Source organism: Leptopilina heterotoma, unplaced genomic scaffold (genome assembly GCF_015476425.1).
Source record: "Leptopilina heterotoma isolate Lh14 unplaced genomic scaffold, ASM1547642v1 Lhet_135, whole genome shotgun sequence".
Lineage (NCBI taxonomy): Eukaryota > Metazoa > Arthropoda > Insecta > Hymenoptera > Figitidae > Leptopilina > Leptopilina heterotoma.
In genome coordinates, this window is record NW_025110854.1 from 847,331 (window position 1) to 864,762 (window position 17,432).

The 17,432-nt window shown below is 26.2% G+C and overlaps 3 protein-coding genes across 8 annotated transcripts in view; 2 read left to right on the plus strand and 1 right to left on the minus strand.

The window, feature by feature from the left end:
- Positions 1 to 17,432, minus strand: part of LOC122497619 (tight junction protein ZO-1) — a 194,973-nt gene that overhangs the window by 63,959 nt on the left and 113,582 nt on the right. The window lies entirely within an intron of this gene.
- On the plus strand, positions 9,635 to 12,752 carry LOC122497623. Of its 3 annotated transcripts, XM_043604858.1 has the most exons (3): positions 9,635 to 9,991; positions 10,102 to 10,404; positions 10,515 to 10,796. In XM_043604858.1, the coding sequence occupies exons 1-3, from the start codon at positions 9,925 to 9,927 to the stop codon at positions 10,679 to 10,681; spliced, it is 537 nt and encodes a 178-aa protein (XP_043460793.1). In that variant the 5' UTR covers positions 9,635 to 9,924; the 3' UTR covers positions 10,682 to 10,796. The 3 variants fall into 3 exon arrangements, 1 of the variants encoding a protein (XP_043460793.1); XR_006301147.1 differs by lacking the exons at positions 10,102 to 10,404; positions 10,515 to 10,796 and adding an exon at positions 12,616 to 12,752; XR_006301146.1 differs by lacking the exons at positions 10,102 to 10,404; positions 10,515 to 10,796 and adding an exon at positions 12,239 to 12,377.
- LOC122497620 lies at positions 14,270 to 16,731 on the plus strand. Its single transcript, XM_043604855.1, has one exon. The coding sequence runs from the start codon at positions 14,539 to 14,541 to the stop codon at positions 16,660 to 16,662; it is 2,124 nt and encodes a 707-aa protein (XP_043460790.1). The 5' UTR covers positions 14,270 to 14,538; the 3' UTR covers positions 16,663 to 16,731.

Genomic DNA, 17,432 nt, shown 5'->3' on the forward strand with positions numbered 1-17,432 from the left:
TCTATTTAAAGAACTTTCGTATAATAATATAATATAATAAAACTATAATATAACTATATAGTATCATTAAGATTGAAAGTTGTAAAATAATGAGATAGAATAAATTTGATTCTAATTTCTTAGATATTATTTGCAATATTTCCTGTAGTTTGTAAATAAAATTATATAAAATTATTATTTATCTGCGAAGGTAAATGTATTATTTATTATAATATGTAATATATTTATTTTAAATTGCTAAATAAAACACAGAAAAAATTAATAAAGTAACTTTTACTATATATAGTACATTTTTTACAGTAAAATTTAAAACGTCTGTATTTATTGATCACTTTGGCAAATTTTAATAATTTCCGAGTAAATTTTGATATTTATGAAATTAAATTATTTCATGAACATTTAAAGAAAACGATAAAATAATAAAAAGAAAAGGTCCACAACGCGAAATTCGCTTTGTGGCTGCTACAATATTCGGCCACAACGCATTGTGGTAATTAAAAAATGCCACAATGCGTTCTGGATTCTTTTATATTTGCCATTACACGTTTTGGTAATTCAGAAAAATCATAACACATTTTGTTGCTTGCAAACAACGTGTATACTAATTACCTGTCTTATTATTTGATAGGGGAGAGGTACGCATGTTGAGACGGGTTCTGTTTTTCAGTTATAATTTTTAAAAAAACAAAATTTAGCGAAAAATTCGAAATGCTTTCTTAAAAGTATTGTCCAGGGCTACAACATTGCCAAAGAAAGTTATTTTTTTTGGACAAAATTGAAAAATTTATAGCTGACTTTTTAAACATGTTATTTTTGACCAAAAAAAAAAGTGGTACGCACGTTGAGACACCCATAATAATTTATTTTAAATTGAAACAAAATGAATAATTACGTCAGATTCTAATTGTTTGTTGTTTATTTACTTATTTTGATGGTCTTAGCTCAAAGAAAAAAAATTAAAACATTAAAAATTAACTTAAAAAAAATAATCAAAAAATAAAATTTTATTTTGCACAAAAATAATTAATCGAAATTTTTATATTCGCAATTTTTACAGGTGAAGAACATGTAAAACGCTTAAAAATTGTGGATTCAAAATCAATTTTAATGACAGCACTATTTTCACACCGTGAGCGTTTTAACCTGCGTACCACAGTGTGTCTCAACGTGCAGACCTTGCCGTTATTTTTTTAAAGCTTTGAAATTATTTGTAGATGTTAACGTATGTCTAAATTTTCGTCGGAACTTTAAAGTAGAACCAAAATTGATAAGTAAATGTTATCCGCAATTTTTTCTGCCACTAAAAAATACAGTAAATACACTAAACAGAAATTCTAAAAAACACTTTTTTTAACTAAAAAATTGGTTCGCTCTAGTTCTACCGAAAAAAACAGGAGTTATTGCGCTTTTTTTAAATAAAAAGTTTGGTATTAATGATACGACAAAATGCCAATAAAATTTTTGGTATTATCAGTTACACAGGTTATAATATCTTAGTGTCTCAACGTGCGGACCGTCTCAACGTGCGTATCTCTCCCCTACTTAATTAATCAATTTTCTATTATAAGTATGTCATTAGTCTCTACGATTATAATACCTTTGAAATTTTCTTTATTCAATAAATAGTTACAGTAGTAAAATTTCCACATCGGTGGGTGATTGATAAAGTAGATTTAATTTAAAATCTTTGTAGTCTTTGTGTAATATTTATACTGTGACATTTATATAATTTAAAAAGCTGTGCAGGATTTTAACAACATTTTTTTGAGAAATTAAGGTGAATTGATGAAGAATAGCACGGTACGATATTTATTATTTTTATATAAATTAAGTAAGTAAAAATAAAACAATGAAAAAATATAGATCAAAGTATATTGGAAAGAGGACGAAAAAACCTTTCAGAAATATATTCTAAAAAATTTTTCCCATTACAAGTATGTTCAGAAAAAATTCACAAAGTAGCCGGTGTTAGCAAATTTGGTCAAATTGACCCCCATTTCTACTTGATAGAACAACAAATTCCCTGAGTTTCAATTTTTTTCAAGAAGTTGAAATTTCAACTTAGGACATTTCACGTAAAATATATATATAAATGTCCACTATTTAAAATTTGTACAAATTGTTTTACTTATTTTTTTTAATAAATTTTGCTTGATCTAAAATTTTCGTTATAAAAATTGCATGTACTATAAATAGAATAGTAAAATTCTTTTTGAAAATTAGAAATTCTTAACCATTTTTAATTAATGGGACAATCATCTGACACTACAAAATTTAATTTTTGACAGAATGGAGAAGGCAAAATTAAAAAAACGAAAATAATCGAAAAGATAATACAAAAATATAAACATTATGCAAACGATTGCAAACTGTCAACAATAACTGAACACGTGTACAAGATATATATTTTTGATAAATAAAAGCATATATTGGTAATATCTACACCTGACAAAGGAATTAAAAAAGTAGGTATATATTTCCTTTCTCTCTTTATAAATGTAAAGAAATATTTTTCTCTTATGCAATTTCATATATATATATAAACTGAAATTATGACAATTTGCTAACAGGAAAATGCCAATATTGCAATCGTTCATGTAGTAAAATTTTTTCTCTACTAGCTCCTCCGACGGCCGCAAGCGGCCGTCTACGATGCTAGTTTTTATATGTCCATTGTCCAAGTCCATTATTTTATTAATAATAATATTCAAATTTTTTCAGTTAATAATTTGCTTATTTATATTTGAAATGTTGACGTTTTTTTTGACAATGCAAAATAAGATTTATTATGTGTACTTTCTCTTAACAAAAATAAAATTTATATATTCGAGCTCTTTTTAAATAACATACGACTGCAGCGCCACCTTCACATGTACAAACAATTTTAAAAACACCCTTCTATTAAGATTTTACATTCTCATTGCCCATTCTTTACTTCGATACTTTTCGATACATTCGACCTTTCCACTCCATGTCTTTTTTAAGAAAGGATACCCATTTTGTCAATGTTCCTATTTCTCATAAATCAAAAAAAAGTTTTAAGAACCGAAAAAAAAAATCTAAATGTCAAAACTGTGTTCTATTCTCTCTAAATCTGAATTAGTAGAAAGTTACTAATGAAATGACGAAAAGTCTTCCACCAAATGATTTAGTAATAATTTTACTAACAAATAGTGAAATTTTACTAATTATTAGTAGATTTTACTAATTGATTAGTAGAATTCTACTAACAATTAGTAGAACTGTTTTATTAATAGTCGATAAAACAGTTTCACTAATTCATTTAGTAAAAAAGTTACTTTCAATTAGTAAAATTTTACTAAAACATTAGTAAAATATTACTAAAAATTAGTAATATTCTACTAATTGAAAAGGGGAAAAGTCTTCCATGAAAACTACTAAAAATTAGTAAAATTTTACTATTTCTTAGTAGAATTCTACTAATTCAGATTTAGAGAGTTAAATTCCCATTTTTACACCATATATAACTCATTTCCTGCAATAAGAATTTGCCAACACGATAATAAAGCAAATTAAGCAACAATCAAGAAAAACGTTAGCGGATAATATTTAGGTATACCTCGAAGAATAAAAAATCATTTCGTCACTACTCTCAATATTCTTATAAGGAAAAATAATTTCGACAAAGAATATCCTTGAATCCTTGAATTTTTTCACTTTAAAAATTTTTGACTTACAATTATGAATTTTAAAAAAATACTTTGAATTTTTCTTATTTAAATAATTAAACTTTTTAGAATAAATTCCTTAAAGTTATTAATTATAATAAACTAAGAAAAAATTTTAGTTAAAAACAGTTGTATCTGAATACACTGAAAAAATTTTTTCTAAAAATTCAATTTCAGTGGGTAGTAAAGTGCTAGTGAAAAGTAGTTAAAATAATTACTTTTTTACTTAATCCAATAATGCTTGTATATAGTTAATTTTATTATTTCTTATCTAGTTAAAAATTTAGAATTCATTTAACTAAGAAATTTAGTTAAATTACAAAAACAAGTACAAAATCTGATTGCACCAACTACATTCTTAAGGTAGTAGCTCGGTGTGAAGCTTGAAATTTCGATGCTTCTTCACGAATTTTTTTAAGCGGGTAAATAAAAAACCGATCGTTGCGAAATTAATATATGTTTTTATTGACGTCTTTACACTCTAAATCTGAATCAGTGAAATTCCACTGAAAATTAGTAAAATTTGACTGAGAATAAAAAAAAAAAAATTTTTATAAATAAAAAACTACTGTAAATTTCTGTCACACATATTGAAAATTTCAGTTATTTTTTAATTGGCCAATCAGTGAAAAGTGACTGAAATTTAAATAATTTTTAACTGATCTTCAGTGAAATTTCACTGATTCAAATCGCGAGAATAGAGTCACTGATTCTCAGTCAAATAATTTTTAACGTCAAAGTCGACTCCTCGAAAAAAACAGAATATTTTCGGTAAACTCCAGAACCTTTTGCAGTCACTTTAAATGAAAAACTCAAAGATATTATATTAATCCACAGATTATTAAAATTTACTTTTATAAACCAAAAAAACAAACTGGCGGACTTGTGAAAAAAAGTTTTGAAAACCGTTTTTTTAATCATAAATTGTTTAAAAAACTTAATTTGTTATTAAAAAATTTAATGTTTTATTGATATCAGACTTAGATTTATGTCTGTGGATTAATAATATCTTTGAGTTTTTCATTTAAAGTGACTGCAAAAGGTTCTGGAGTTTACCGAAAAATTTCTGCTTTTTTCGAGGAGTTGACTTTAACGTTAAAAATTATTAACAAATTAATGTGAATTATTGTAAAAATTTTTTTATATAGTTTAAGTTAAAGACGGCCATAAAAACATATCTTAATTTCGTAAAGATCGGTTTTTTATTTACCCGCTTAAAAAAATTCGCGAAGAAGCATCGAAATTTCAAGCTTCACACCGGGCCACAACCTTAATTCTTTTAACTTTTTGATGGTTAATAATAAATATTTTAATTTAATTGGGGACTTATTGAACTAAGCAGAGTAGTTTGTAGTTAAAAAGTAGTCAAATCTACACTGAGAAAACTGGAGTATTGGACTAAACATCTGGAGGGACAAATCGTTGATATTTGAGAGTTAGCTATTGGATAACAATCTAAATGTTCAAATTCACCATTGACAGATATTCGTGCCATTTCTCTTGGAGGGAAAATGAGTTTATAACAGAGGGACAAATTAAGCATCTTGAGAAATCCCTTCCTTATCCGGCGCGAAATGAATAAATATGGCAACCTAACCCCTAAATTAAATACATAAAATGTCAGAAAAATAATTTCGCGCGCATCAGATCGTACACATTTTCTGCGCAACTTTTAACCCTCACACGGAGAGAAGAGTTGCAGTAAATGTGACAGAACGCGTTTAGTAAATCATTTAGTGCACCGGTTAGTGGCGCCAACTGTATGTTTAGTAATATACACTAAAACACCTCTCTGTTTATGTTTTCTCAGTATATCCTACTATCTTACTAAACAGTGCAGTAGATGGAACTGTCTGTACCGTCAGTCTAAAACTAACGATTCTGTTTAGTAGATTTAACTGCCATGTCAGTAGAATCTACTACGCCCTTCTCTCCGTGCAGATATAATGGGAGAGAATAAACGAGTAGATTTCCATTATCAATTCAAAATTTATTTTAGAAGGACTGGACTATTTAACTCTCTTCATAAGCAAAGGAAACATACACTTTTTGAACCTCTGAATTTGACTCTCCAGTTTTCTCAGTGTACTAGGAATTTTTTTAGTGCAGGAACCTTAGAAGCAAAATCTTATGTTATGTTCGTAATGTTTTATGTGAAAATGCATAAAGTGGGTTAAGGGGACATTCCAGTTTAAAATGTCAAAAAAATCGATTTTTTTTTGTTTTTATTTTCGGATCTCTTATATAGTGTCAAGAATACTCTCCTAAAATATTATTGCAAAATTCAAAGTAAAACAAAAGTTATACATCCTTATTCTTCGCCACGTCAATATTTATGTCACATTAGACCTACTTTTGTTAAATTTGACCTTTTTTTGACCTGCAAGTAAAGAGTTGGTAGATTACGACAAAATTTATGACAAATTTGACCTAATCCTTTACCTGCTGTTCAAGTGTTGATTCTTTATGTCAATTAAGGTCAATTTTGACCTAACTTTGGACCTTGAAAAGGCGAACATAACCTGAAAATTAGGTTCAAGGTCAATGGCTAAAAACTGTGCCATAAACATACTGTCAAAATTGTGGCAACTTTATACTACAACTAATTTAATTTATTGAATGATTATTTATAATCATTAACTACAGTTTTCAGGTCAAAAACTTTAAAGAATTTAAAGAAAGAAATGAAGACTTTTAAAGAATTTGACTTAAATCCAAATTTAAAAATATTTAAAATAATTTTTACAATAGTTTTTGATAATTTTTCTGCCATAAATTGAAGTTGGGGGTTGGCGCGCGAATATATATATTATTATTATAATAATATTAATAATAATCGTAAAAGAGAATTTGGTAGAATTGAAAAGATTCGAACAATGAAACTGTCTCTTTGTTCTTTTATTATTTTTCTCCCTCGAGAATGGATATAATATACGAAATTTAATACGAGCACAGAATGTGAAATTCGCTGTGTGTATTCTTTAAGAAGGGTGGGAGGAAGGAGGAGGAGGAGGGAAGTTTTAAATTCGTCTGCGAAGGTAGACGTAGGCGTATAATTTTGTTTGAGCAATGGAGGACGAGAATTCGGACGAATACGCGGGGATGAGTCATCCGGTGAATGCTCTCTTGCTCGACAGGACGATTAGGGACGAACAGGTAGGAGAGGATTTTAACGATCGTGTGCTCTCCTCAAGGTCCTCAAGGTCGTTACAACTCTATGCCTCAAAGACTTTATTGTACATATATATGTATATATGCATATACATATCCCTAGAAAAGCAATTACACTTTCGAAACGTTTCACTGCTCCCAAGCCATTGTTATTTCATGTGTGACATACGACTTTCAATTTTTTCAATTATACAACCGCAAATCAAAGCGTAATTTTTATTTTTTATTATTCTCACAATGGGTCGTAATCATTTTTCTTTCTTTTTTGCAATTTCAAAATGATTATTAATTCCTAATGTCAAATACGCTGTATGCAAAAAAATATAAAGTAACTTTTTCTATTTACAAAGTAAAATCTAAATTTCAATAAACTGTTTGGAATTTCTGCAGATTTTCTAATGAAAGGGCGTAGGGGATTAAGTGTGTCCCCGCATCTTTGTTTCTCAAATTTGGTCTACCATATATTACTATCCCCGTGATTATATAAGTAAGTTTCTGCAATTCTGAACTCAAAATTCGCTTTTTTGGGGGAAAGCAAAATCAAAAAACTTATTTTTCTCGAAAACATTTATCATGGAATTCAGTGCAGTTTTCATGTACCCAAAAATTTTAAATACTGCACTGAATCCAATCTTCAAATCAATGTCAACTTTCGCCTCAACCTACAAATAGATCTCTATCTCTGATGTCAATAAGATCAATTATTTTGTTAACAGACATTTTTTAATTAGTTTTTCTTTTTCTTAAGAATTTAAAATTAAAATAAAAAAATTTGAATTAAATTCATTAATGGCCATCTCGCACCCAATATACCTGATAAAAGTAAACATCAAAATATTAAATAAATAAAATAACTTTTCCTTTCATTTTTGGTTTATATCGAAGCGCGTGGGTTATGTACTATACTCAATAAGTCAAAAAATTAAAAATTATGTTAAAAATAACAATATAACAATAAGAAATTTGAATTTCTCAAATTATTTTAGGCCCATGCAAAAAAATGTAGAAGGATTACACTTACATTTTCATTATTTTTCAACAATTTGTTGTTTCCATTTATTATTAGTCACAAAAGTTTAAAGAATAACCCATAAATAATAAGTGATATTTTTTTAGAAATTATGTAAAATATTTGAACTGGTCATCTCTCCTTTCTGTCCATCTCCCTTGGAGATTTTAAAATTGAATTTTGTCAATTTTAAAAAATTTTAAATAAAGGTCAGAATTCGTGAAATTTTCACGAAAAATAAAAAGTATTTTTTTAATCGAAATGTTAAAAAAACATTTCTATTTGGCCTTAGGAATAAGTCTACCAAAGGACGGGAAAAAAAATTTTTGTTATAAAAGTTATTGCAAAATTAATTTTTTTGCAACTTTTTAAACAAAATTTTAATTTTTAATTTGATACTTGAAGAGTTACAATTACAATTATTATAAAAAATTTGAATTTTTGTGTTTAAATAATTCAAGAAAAGAATGTTTCACCTAAATATAAGTTTCTCTAGAATATCGAAAGTCTTAATTGAAACAAATAATATCTCTAAAAAATTGCACCAGCATGTATTTTTTCATATTTTGCCCATACATTCGTACCCAATTAAAAATAACTTCCTGAAATTTTAAACTCAAAATTTTGAGTTTTGTGGGAGTTATGGAGGGGGAAAGAAAAATCAAAAAACGCATTCTTCTCAAAAACTACTAAATCGATTTTAATGAAATTTAAATATGTTCAAATGCCAAGTAAAGAGATTAAAAAGAAAATTTCGAATTTTTTTTTCAAAAAAATTCAAAAATTTTTGATTTTGAAATTTTTAAAAAGAAATTTTTCTTCTATTGAAGTGGTACACAAGATTTTTTTCTTGTTTCACTCTCTTGAGTGTCCCAGTTTATAAAAAAAACTATGCCCTACATGATTTGAAGGTGTGTCACGGTGAAAAACTCAAAAACCCTACCCGGTACATTTTTTTGTAGTAGTTAATTTTTAAAAATTAAACAAATTCTTTTAAAACGTATTACGAGGGTTGTTGGCGTTGCTAGATACAAATCTGAAGTTGATTTTCAAAATAAAAATTATTTTCTTCAAAAAATCAAAAATAATTTTATTTTGAAATTTAAAATCGATTTAGTAGATTTCGAGTAGCGTTTTTTGATTTTTCTTCCCCCCCCTCCATAACTCCCACAAAACTCAAAATTTTGAGATGAAAATTTCAGTTAATAATTTTAGAAAATAATTCAATTTTGAAAGGGTTACAATTGTATACGAATCATAGTAATAATGTAAAATTGTCTTATTTCAGTTGTAAAGTAAATTATATATTGTAAATTATAACAAAAAAATAAACTGTAAATAATTGATATTACTGGATAAAGTTAGAAATAATAAAGTGGAGGAAAAAATATATAGTATTAGGGAGCGTTCACAATTGATGTCACGCAATTTTTGGAGATTTTCAACCCCCCCCCCCCCTGTCACGCAATTTCACATGAGAAAAATACATTGTGTCACGTTTAGTAAGACCCCCCCCCTACCCCAAAAGGGTGACATCATTTGTGAACGCTCCCTTACCTATTTTATTAATTATAATCTGTTTTTTTTAATTTTATTTATTTTCTGATATAATTTCATAGAATTCCGTTTGAGAGTTAGAATGTAATTCCCTTTTTTTAACAGTGTATACTTGTTGCGAAAGAATTGATTGTACAATATCCCGAAATAATAAAATGCGGCAATTGATGTAAAATGGCTTATATGCCTACACGGAGAGAACTTTAAACCGTGAAAAACAGTGTCATCATGAAAGTAAAAGATGAACTCACATTAAATATTCGAGCAAAAGTGGGAAACTGAATTACCGATGACAGTCACTGCTTTCGCTAGTGGCGCCACTGGTTTTCTAAGTTTTCCCACCAAAATTGAGGGTGTCACCTTTTAAAGTTAAATAATCCATGACGATCACATAGTTTTTCCATGAGATCATCGATTTTTCCCGTGACAGTCATCCGAGAGCGGTTCGTGAGAAGTTGTGTGTATAGTTTGAAGTGTATAAAATAAAGAGGAAATATTATGGATGATTATGTCTCAAAAGTGCTTAGTGATTGGAATCTCTCATTATTACAAAATTTATTCAGATGTAAGTAAAATAATTCAAAGTATATTTCAAATTTTTATCCTTTTAAAATGTATTTCGTGATTTTTAAATTAAATTATAACACTCACTTAGTAGTAAAATTTTCTGTTTAGTTCACAAGATAGATAAGACGAGATTTTTTTGCTTAACTGAGGACGAGATTTCAGAAATTATTCCTAAAGAATTAGGAAATGAAATAATTTCTGATTTCAAGTTAAAATATAAATTGAATTTAGTTTCCAATTTAAATGACAATGTTGATATTGTAAATAATACAGAAGAAGAAAACATCGACGTATTAAATTTGACTGTGACAAATGATGAGGCTTTTGACATTGACAATATCAACATTGAAAATCTCAGTTGCGATGAAAATATTGAAAAACTGCAAAATATTGAAAATTTCTATTCATCAAGTAATTATATTTTTTTTCTTTTTAATTTGAAATTAATATTTTACAAATTTTATGAGTCGTTTTTGAAGACATTATTAAAGTTAATTATTAACTAAAATATTTTTTTTTAGTTGAAAGAAATATGCCACTTTTTCAATTATTGTGCAGTACTTTAGTTGGGAGATTTATTCTTTATGAGTACTCGAAAACTAAAACTTTTTCAAGAAAAGATTTATGCAGAATTGTCATAGAAAATGCAATAAATAAAACTATAGGGACTTTAATGCCATTTTCGTAAGCATTAATTTATAAATAATTTCTGTATTTCGTTTATCAACATTTCTTTATTTATTATAATAATGTTTTTTTTCATGTTCGCAAAATTTGCTTTGCGAACATAACCAGGGTGGTCACATGTCAGTAAAGTCAGGAAAAAAAATTTTTGACAGGGAAATTAAAAAAATTGAGAATTTTTTTGACTTATTTTTAAATATTTCGACTTTTTCGACTTTTCTTCCAAACATTGCAACAAAATACACCAATTTTCAATACTTAAAAAAGTGCAACTTATTTTTTTTATAATGCTAAAAAATAACTCTAAACAAATCTTTCAAAAATTGTTTGTGAATCATTTTTTAACATAATTAAATTTATCAAATATTTTTATAATAAAAACCTTTTTAAGTAGTTGAAATTTTGTAAAATTTAATTCAAAATAATTAATTTATTGCAACTATTTATTTACAATTTTTGAAAATCAATTTTCAAAGAATTTGAATTGCAAAATTTGAAAATAATTGAAATATCAAAAATTGTAATGAAAAATCTTTAAAGGTAAATTTAAAAATGAAAATTAATGAAAATTAGCTTCTAATTTTTTAAAATTTAATATTTTGAGTATTTTCAATTACATATTTTCGAATATTCAAATAAATACAAAAATAATAACATTTTGGAATTCTTTTTAATATTTTGGAGAAAACAATCAAGTTCAAAATTTTTAATTATAATTAAAAAAAAAATAATTAGTTTTTTAAAATTATACTAAATTTTTTTTAAGAAATTCAAAGATTTTCGAAAAATTACATTAAAATATTTTAAAAAACTAATTATTATAATTGTTGTATAATAACTTTTTAAGTTTCAATTATCTTCGAATGATGTAAATGAAAATTTATGAAAATTTATGAAAATTTATTTTTTGGACTTATTAAAATTTTTGAGAAATCATGGTCGTATTTGTAATTTAAATTCTTGAAAAATTTTATCATTTTTATTTATATTTTTTAAAATTTCAATTGTTTTTAAAAGATTTTATTAAAGTTTAATTTTCAAAAATTTTTTTAAAATTGAAAAGCTATTATATTTATATAATTACAATTATTATAAAAAATTGAGTTTTTGTATTTAAATAATTGAATTCTATAAGAACATTTTGGAAATTATTTAAATTAATTGATTCAGAGATGAAGTTTAGTTGAAAATTGTAAAAAATAATTGAATTCAGGAAGGGTTATAATTGTAATTTTTAGCAATTATTAAAATTTATAAATTTTACCCATTTTCCATAAACATTCATATTTTCCTGTAAAAAGAACTTTGTCAGGGAAATTAAATTTAATGTCAGTAAATTGTCAGGGAAATGTCAGGGAAATTGTTAAACTGAAACTTGTGGCCACCCTGATAACAATGTCAAAAGTTCCTTAAAATATGGTTTTTATAATTTTGAATTTAAATATATTTAATATATTTCAATTCAAAAGTATAAAAATCATATTTTCAGGAACTAGTGCATTTTAAATTTGTGATTTGTTATACTTCAATTATTTTATTATTTATTTTTTCTTTGTCGTAGATTAAATTGCACAATATTTAAAGAAATTGTAAGTGATATAAAATTACTTTTTCCAACGGAAGAAACGGATTTATTTTATGATCCTTCACACAACTTAAATGAAAATAATAAACGAAAACGAATAAATAGCACGGGTTACTTGTATACAACATATTTAAACTTTCGAGATAGGGCAGTGAATTTGAAATTGCTTGATAACACAAAAAAACATAACACCAAGAGGAGAAAATCGAGTGAATGTGAAGGTCAGAATAGTTTTAATCTTTTGAGTTTTAATATATATGGCACGTGACAACGGAATAACTTGCGCTTTATATTTAAAAAATATTTTTAATCTGTAACATATGTTTTACAATTTGTGTTACTGTTTTTTGTAGAATTCGATCAATTTCCATTGGATTTAAATATTTTATCCCAAGAGAACCCAGACGACGAAAAAATAGCCATTGAGACTTGGAAGTATTCTTTCTATCACCGAAGAGAAATTGTTTACAAAAACAAAAGTCCGCTTGATATTCTTACTCGTTTTGACATTTTAAAAGGAAGCTTAGGACAAAGATTGGTAAGGAGAAGCAATTTGTAACCAAAAAAATGTATTAATATTTTTTATTTCATTATTAACTTAATCTTTAAAAACCATATTTTTAGATTTTATCAGATTTTGAAGACTTATTCAAAAATCACAAATATCCAAAAAATGATAAATTCAAAAACACATGCGTAAAAGATCGTCTTGTTGTCAAGTGGCCAACAGTTGCTCCAAAATTAATTGAAGTTGCAAAAAGAAAAGCTTTTGATTGTGGCAAAGTTAATAGTAAGAGGAAAGATACAAACGTTAATGTCAATGAAGGAAATTTTCCAGAGCAAAACTTTGTTAAATATATCAATACGAATTACTTGGATATAAAGAATGTTATAGAGAAAAACAAAGACCCACAAAATGATGGTAAGTCAAATAGACAATATTTTACAATAAATAAATTTTTGATGCAAAAAATTCCTCCTAATAAAAGTTTTTGTAATTGTCCAAACAATTACTGAAATAAAAGTTTACCAAGTAAAAGTTATAACTAAAATTTTTATATTGATTTATTTCATTAATTTTGAATTGCAACAAATAATAGGAAATTTAATTTCATGTTTAAGATAACCAAAAAATGAAATATAATTATTCGTCTTTTTAAAAAATATCTATTCAAGCCAATTTTAAAATCTTGGCGTCAATACTTTCATCAATCATGATTATAAGTTTGAGAAAATGTAAAATATTTCAAAAAATATGAAATTTATTAAAATTTTCTGAAACAAATATCGAGACATACAAAAGTTATATAATTTTATCCTACAAAATTAATTGACTAGTTGATATAACTTTATCTCCAAAATCTTTTATATACGTCTCCTTTTAGGTAAACTATGAATAATATTAACGATTTTTTTTAGAACATAAGAATGCATTGGCAGCTTTACTGTTAGTGAGTTTGATTCAGCACACTTTAAAAGTATCAAATTGTAGTACTTGGAAGCCTAATCAAACTGACATTGTCAACTGTTTCATTGTTCACATTGAGGTACTTATTAAATTTTGTTTATCTGTACTTTGCTATTATCACAATGGAAAAAAATTATATGCTTAATTATTCAAATTATTTCCTTATGCGTTTAAGGTTCCAGAGAAGGAAGAATATATACATAACTTTGTTTACCAGAGATGTCTCTTCTTCGAAGCAAGAGGAGTGATAACGGTTCAACCTTACATTATAATTTGTGGGCCATTAACAGACATTAGTGCATGCTACGTAGCTATTGAGAAAGTTCTCCATAAATGTAGCACTTTTGTTGAAGCTTTTGACTTATGTTTTAAGTCATTTTTTGCGCTTAATCTCAATTATTCTTTAGCGTGCCCTCATATATGGTCTTTTATTCAAAGATATATATTTGAAATTAAAGACTACAGAGCTGCAGTGGCATTAAGAAAAATATCGAACTTAGCTACCGAACTGACTAAAATTGCGGATTAGAATTATTCAAAAAAATTATTATTACTGTGATACTAAATTAATCATTTCGCAAGGATTTTTTAAAAATCTTTTTATTTATAATATTATATTAATAATTTTGCGTCGATTTTATGACAATAATTATTCGTTTAATATTCTGAATATGTAATTTTTCAGAATGAAATACAAACGTTAAGAAAGTTTAATATTTTGAGATTCAAGGAGAAAATTTAAAAGAGATAAAGTAGTTGTAAATGTAATCTTTTCTTTTTAATAAAAGTGGACTTAAAAAATTTTAATATGGATCTAGATAATTCAATTTTAAAACTTACTTGCGATTTATATAATAATCTAAATATTTCAAGAAGTGACATACAATTTATAATAGAGTCGTTTCAAAATTTAATAAAAAATGTTTATAATCCATTCATATTACAAAAAGTAAATGTATGTCTTAATAATAATGTTGACAAAAAAGTTTACGAAATTATAAATAGTATTTTCGAAAAATACAAAAATCCTTTCGAAAATTATAATTCAGAATGTAAAAGATTAAATTTATATGAAAAAATGGGATTATACTTAAAGCCTAAAGTATGCATTTTAAGTAACGATAGAGTACCTAAACTTCAGGGAAATAAAGTTATATTGACAATAAAAAAAACTACAATGATTCATTTATCATTGAAAAATTCATTGAAAATGTTGTTGCAAATGGACGGATTGTTAAAATCAACAATGTCTTATATGGATTTTCTGCAAACTGAGTCAGAAATAAAAATTAATTTTATTCAAGGTTCTCTGTGGAAGAAACAATTACAGGACTTCGAGAATCAAATAGAAAATTTGAATGAAAAAACTATAGTTTTACCCCTTTTTATTTATTTTGACGACCTTGAGACTGGCAATGCATTAGGTTCTCATGCTGGGAAAAACCAAATTGGATGTGTTTATGCCACTATTCCCTGCTTACCACCAAATTTTTCTTCAAAACTTGAAAGTATTCTCGTTACGGATATTTTTTATACAAAGGATAGAAAAACTTTTGGGAATAAAATAATTTTTAGTAAACTTATTTCAGAATTACAAGAACTAAATAAGTTAGGAATTGAAATAAATGTTGACAACAAGAAGTATAAAATCTATTTTATAACAAGTTTAATTCTTGGTGATAATCTTGGTGCAAATGGTATTTTGGGTTATGTGGAGTCCTTCTCATTAACTCATTTCTGTCGACTTTGTACCGCTGGACCAAAGGAAACCAAAGTCATGACAACAGAAGACGTAACTCTACTTAGAAGCAAACAAAGTTACGATAATGACGTAAAAACTAAAAGTTTTTCTGTTACGGGCATCAAGGAAGTTTGCGTTTTTAATGAGTTAAATTTGTTCCATGTGACTGTCAATACAAGTGCAGATGTCATGCATGACATTTTTGAGGGAGTAGGGAACATTATTATGGCGACGATATTATTGCAATTGATTTTAGTTGATGAGTGTTTTTCGATAGATTATTTAAATAATGCTTTAAACTCATTGGATTTTGCTTTTGAAAAATCTAACGTACCTCTTAACATATCTTTGGAATACTTGAAATCAAATAAAAGGTTAAAAATGTCAGCATCCGAAACTTTGTTCTTTATAAGATATTTTGGACTACTTGTTGGGGACATGGTACCAGAGGATAACGAAAGCTGGTCCTTATACATAAAATTGCGGGAAATTATACATATAATAACCTCCTCTACTATTACTCATTCACATCTTAATCATTTGAAAATTTTAATCGAAGAGCATCATAAATTGTTCATTGAGATATTTGATGTTGATTTAAAAGCAAAATTTCATTTCATGGTACATTACAATCGTTTGATTTTGCAAAATGGACCTCTAATTAATACATCATCCTTGCGTTTTGAATCGAAACACACTGAAATAAAATCAATTTTAAATGCTATTTCATCAAATAAAAATATTTTGTTATCTGTCGGTATTAGGCTTCAGTTGCGTTTAATGCATTTTGTGTTTTCACAATATCGAGAATTGTATTCTACGTATGGTCCTGAAATACAAGATGATTCTGTAAACATCCACTTTCCTATGTCAATTTGTCGAAAAACTGTAAGCAATGTTAAAATTAATGATGTAACGTACAAATGTGGTACAATAATTGTGGCAAGAATTTCGGAAAACGGTCCTATTTTTGGAAAAATCCAAAAGATATATATTGTAGACAACTCGATTTTTTTCAAGTTTATACCTCTTCACATGATCGGATTTAACATGCATTTCTTCGCGTTTAGCGTTTTTGAGGATAGCCAAAATCAAAAAATTATTAAATATGACTCGCTACCACAGAGAACACCGTGTTTGCTGCACCAAAAAAATGACGTTTCATATATTTTTATAAGACACATAATATAAATTGTTTAAGGCGAAATAATTGGAGTTGGGAGTTATTTTGATTTAAATAAAAAATCACATTAAATTCAACAATGCGAATTTTAGTAATTTAAGTAATATTAGAAATTGTGATATATTAGTAAATAATGATTATTTTTGATATTTTTAAAAAAATTTAAGATTTTGTTTGTGAAGAATCGATATTTGTGTGTGTGTGTGTGTGAATATATAATTATTATTTTGTACTTATTATATTATATTAATATTTCTTATAATTATGACAATTAATTATTATTTTAATGCAAATAATTATAACTATACTGATTATTAAATGAAAAGTAATAAATAAATATTAATTGTGACGAATAATTTATTTTTATTTTAATATTATTAATTTATAATACTCTGAAAACAAATTAATTCGATTCAAACAGTTGATTACTTGACTTTTATCAATTAAATATTTACTTAAATCAAATAATCTTTATTTCAATCAAATAAATTTTTTCCAATGTATTAATATTGATAACTCTTAAACTTATTTAATTTTTAGTATTATACAATTAAAATTTTAAAACATTAAGGCTTTAATTGGTAATAGCCAGTTACAATAACAATCAATACACGAGATTTCGAAGTGACTGTCATCGAATATCTTGGTGATCGTTAGAACACATCTAACTTAAGTGTTATTCATTCGAAAACGTTAATTGTACATAAACTATTCAAATGAGAACATTCACATCTTTAGTGTTAAACGAAACACTATACTTTAAAGTGAGTACACTAGT

Coding starts and splice junctions, on each gene's coding strand:
- LOC122497623 (XM_043604858.1), top strand. CDS start 9,925: ATGGATGATTATGTCTCAAAAGTGCTTAGTGATTGGAATCTCTCATTA. Junction 9,992..10,101: donor ATTACAAAATTTATTCAGAT/GTAAGTAAAATA, acceptor TTTTCTGTTTAG/TTCACAAGATAGATAAGACG. Junction 10,405..10,514: donor TGAAAATTTCTATTCATCAA/GTAATTATATTT, acceptor ATTTTTTTTTAG/TTGAAAGAAATATGCCACTT.
- LOC122497620 (XM_043604855.1), top strand. CDS start 14,539: ATGGATCTAGATAATTCAATTTTAAAACTTACTTGCGATTTATATAAT.